This window comes from Aspergillus costaricaensis (assembly GCF_003184835.1).
Source record: "Aspergillus costaricaensis CBS 115574 unplaced genomic scaffold BO79scaffold_64, whole genome shotgun sequence".
NCBI lineage: Eukaryota > Fungi > Ascomycota > Eurotiomycetes > Eurotiales > Aspergillaceae > Aspergillus > Aspergillus costaricensis.
This window is the reverse complement of record NW_020291864.1, coordinates 16,779-20,331: the sequence shown is the minus strand read 5'-3', so window position 1 is coordinate 20,331 and position 3,553 is coordinate 16,779. Positions and strand designations below refer to the sequence as shown.

The window sequence follows — 3,553 nt, the reverse complement described above, 5'->3', positions numbered from 1 at the left end:
CAGAAAAGGATATCAATCTAATTGAATTTCGGTTATATATACTAACCTGATTAAATTTCTGTTATATATGTTAACTGAGTTTAGAAATAAATATTATTATCTTTTAAAATTTATAACTCTGTATAATAATCTCTTGAAAGAATAAAACTTATATTACTGTATTTCTTGTAAGAAGCTCTATCAGAGAATACTAGTTTAAAATTAATCAGATATCATTTGACTGTTGTCTCGTTGTGAAGATTTCCCTACTAGAAGTATACTTATTTGGGCCGGTGTGGCCGCGATTTATGCAATGAAGATGCTTGACATACGGAAAATTTTTAAACACGGTCTATCTTTTGAACAAAATGTATGATATTATACTGGGAGCCGTGCTTCAATAACAAACTCTCACTTCACTGGACGATGCTCCAACTAAGAGGATGTACCCTCCACAGATGCATATGTCACGGTATAATGAAGCACAGCCAGTTACCCGGCCCTATAGCTGGGCTTTGCTCTAGCTGGGCTTTGCTCACACTTCTAAGCCTCCAGCAAGGTCTCCAGCATCTCCTCCGGCGTCCTCCGCGGCGCAGCAAGCTCCAGAACTTCCTGACTGGTGGGAACAGTCGAGAAACTTCCATCCCACGTCTTCTCCGCCGCCCGCTTCATAGACAGAACTACATTGCGCGAGATGCCAGGGCCCATATACTCCGCCTCAAGAAAATCATCAAGCCACGACCGATCTTGGTAACTGACGTTCTTGACAGGTACCCCGATAATATTTTCGACGAGACGCAGAATCCCCTCCCCGGTGATCTCCTCGGGTCCATTGAGGACGTATTTCTTCTTGTTGTGCTTAGTAGTATCCGCCTGCGCGAGCAGATTCGCCGCGACGACACCGACTTCATCAGAATCGATAACCCCAACCGGGGTATCTTTCGACCCTATCAATTTCAACGCCCCTTGCTGTCCCGTCTCGCGAAACTCTTTGATAAACTGCGCGGCAGAAAAGAGAAATATTTGAAAAACATTTGGCTGCAGACTCGTCCAGTGCAAATTCTCAAACTCCGTTGCCCCGAGAAGGGTTTCGATCGCCCAGTGCGCACGCGGATAATACGCAATGGAATCGGGGCTCACATGCGCGGCGGTCGTTGAGATTCGAACAACGTATTTCACACCCGCATCGCGCAGCGATAAGTGGAAGGTTGATTCGTCAGCGAATTGGGTAGTTTTGTTGTGCGGCGCTATAAATGCTCTAACTACTTTTTGGGCAAGGAGCCATTCAGGAGTGATTTCGGTCCAGGATTGTTCGATGACTTCGACGCCTGGAAGGCTTGCGAGGTGTTGCGCGATGGAGCTGGTTGTGGAGCGGGTGAGGGCGAGGATTCGGTAGTTGGCAAGGGGCGAGGAAGGCACCTGCAGGAGGTTGGAGAGGGTCTCTGTCGTGCTGCGCCCGGTGTTGCCCGTTGCGCCGGCGATGAGGATTGAGGGAGCCATAGCTGATAGGAAGCGTTGATGAATTTTTATTGTTTCTGCTTTAACAGACTTGGGGGATATGATATCTTGAAAACGCGAACAAGTGCAGAGGTAAATATACTCCTCTGATGGCTTATTAATGTGGATTTCTAAAGAGTGGGCGCTCCGAGTGGGCACGCCGAGGGGGTCTGCGATGCCAAGATTCTACCGTGGATCCCAGGGCCTAACGAACCACCAAACTTCTTTTCCTCTCTTTGAATTTTTACTAAGCTTGGAAAGTGGGAGGCCCGGAGACTCACTGGAATATTCCATGATTTCCGATTGTGCACTGAGATTGCTTACACAGGTCTCTGCCCTCGTAGTCATAATAGCCTGGCAGAATGGTATCTAGTGGACACAAATGTCAGTTCCCGCGGTGCATCGCGAAATATCAACGGAAAGAGCATCTCAGTCGCCACGAGGCGCAACATACCCGGCGTCGGGTTCTGCAGTGCCCAACCTGTGCCCGCGAGTTCGGCCGAAGGTAAGAAAAGTTCACCCCTGCGAATATTGATTTGCAATATAGATTCTGAATTCGAATATAGCGACACTCTCCGACGACATATTCTGAGAGTACATGGCGTACCTGAGCTCACCCCTCAAATCAAAAAGGCATGCACACATTGTCGAAACCAGAAGATCCGGTGTCATGGCGGGCCACCATGTGCCAACTGCCAGCGTCGCGAAATTGAGTGTTCGCTTGCGCGGCGGGAGGAGACAGCGACAGACACACGACCGACGATCCGTCAATCTATTCCCCAGCAACCTAGGCAACGTCGCACGGAACTTGAAGACCGCTTTATAGGCATCTATTTCGATGTATTTCACTCGCAGTGGCCGTTCATTCATCGGGGCACGTTTATTGAATATGAGACTCCTTTACTCGTTCAGTCGATGGTTGCTATCGGGTTGTGGATGAGTGGGGAAGAGAAGGAGAAATCCAAAGCGATCGACCTGCATAATGTGCTTGGGAAGGCTATTCGACAACAGACGGTATATCCCACAGATTCAAGCCACCACGTTAAGATCAACTCACTGACAACTAATGCCCAGGAACAATGGGACGGCTCCGAATCAGAGCACGCAACCCCTGCATGCAAATGGCCTATCCCAACATACCAAGCGATGCTGCTCCATATAATCTCTGCCGGAATGATGAAAAGCAGCGTGACATCCCTCCAACAACACCTAAAACCCTCTCTTCCACCTGTCGAGGCCGATCTCCTTCACAGACTTGTTGCGAGCTGTAAAAGACTCGGAATGCTCTACTATCCAAACATCCTCACCCGCTTCTCCACGAAGGAGCCGGAGGCGTATGTCTGGGTCAGTATCGAGGAGATCAAACGTTTCAACTTGGCCTTATTTAAGCTTTGCAGTGCTGTCAGCGCTCCTTCACCTGAGCCAGGGGACGGGGACGGCATAGACAGCTTGACAGTGGGTAGTAGAGACGAAGCAGGGAAATGGGGCTTGTTGGCACGCGAGTTGCAATTCCCATTGCCGAGCAATACGCCATTGTGGAATGCTCTCACTCCAGAGGAATGGTTTGCTGCCGATACCCCGGATGTGTACCGGCATAGTCTGCATGACAATCTGGAACAAGATTGGATCTCGAGGTCTGCGGATGTCTTGGAGCTGATTAGGACTTGATGTGTATTATTCTGTACAGTGCCGAACGGTATTGCATTTCATACATGTTAGATATATACAGTAGATTCACGTTTTCAAACCCCAATCACATGACACGCTTACCCTTATGTGGATATTTCCGTAATTAATATTTTGTTCCAGGTGCGTATGGTCCAGATATGAAAGTATATACGCAGTATATATGTTAGGTGTGTCCCATATACTGAAGATACAATTTGATACACACCCGAAATTATTATGTAATTTACTTACGGCGTAATACCCGCGCAACTGTCGGAATAACTCTCAATATAGACAAAGGTTTCTTGGCAGTGGGGCTAAATAATCAGTGAAAGAGTGTTAACTAACAGTTGCGCCAGTTTCGGGACGCACTGTAACGCATCGGGTAGTTGTGCAAAGTACTGTATAT

At 47.9% G+C, this 3,553-nt stretch overlaps 2 protein-coding genes across 2 annotated transcripts; one reads left to right on the top strand and one right to left on the bottom strand.

Moving 5' to 3' along the window:
* Positions 1-393: 393 nt before the first annotated feature.
* On the bottom strand, positions 394-1,517 carry BO79DRAFT_205446 (NmrA-like family protein). Its single transcript, XM_025681852.1, has one exon. It carries the CDS (start codon positions 1,477-1,479, stop codon positions 523-525), a length of 957 nt encoding a protein of 318 aa, XP_025533939.1. The 5' UTR covers positions 1,480-1,517; the 3' UTR covers positions 394-522.
* A 321-nt stretch (positions 1,518-1,838) lies between these two features.
* Positions 1,839-3,201, top strand: BO79DRAFT_279137 (Zn(II)2Cys6 transcription factor; the record flags this gene model as incomplete). The annotated part of the gene is made up of 3 exons (XM_025687951.1): positions 1,839-1,981; positions 2,043-2,490; positions 2,551-3,201. 3 exons carry the CDS (start codon positions 1,839-1,841, stop codon positions 3,142-3,144), a joined length of 1,185 nt encoding a protein of 394 aa, XP_025533938.1. The 3' UTR covers positions 3,145-3,201.
* Positions 3,202-3,553: the final 352 nt, after the last annotated feature.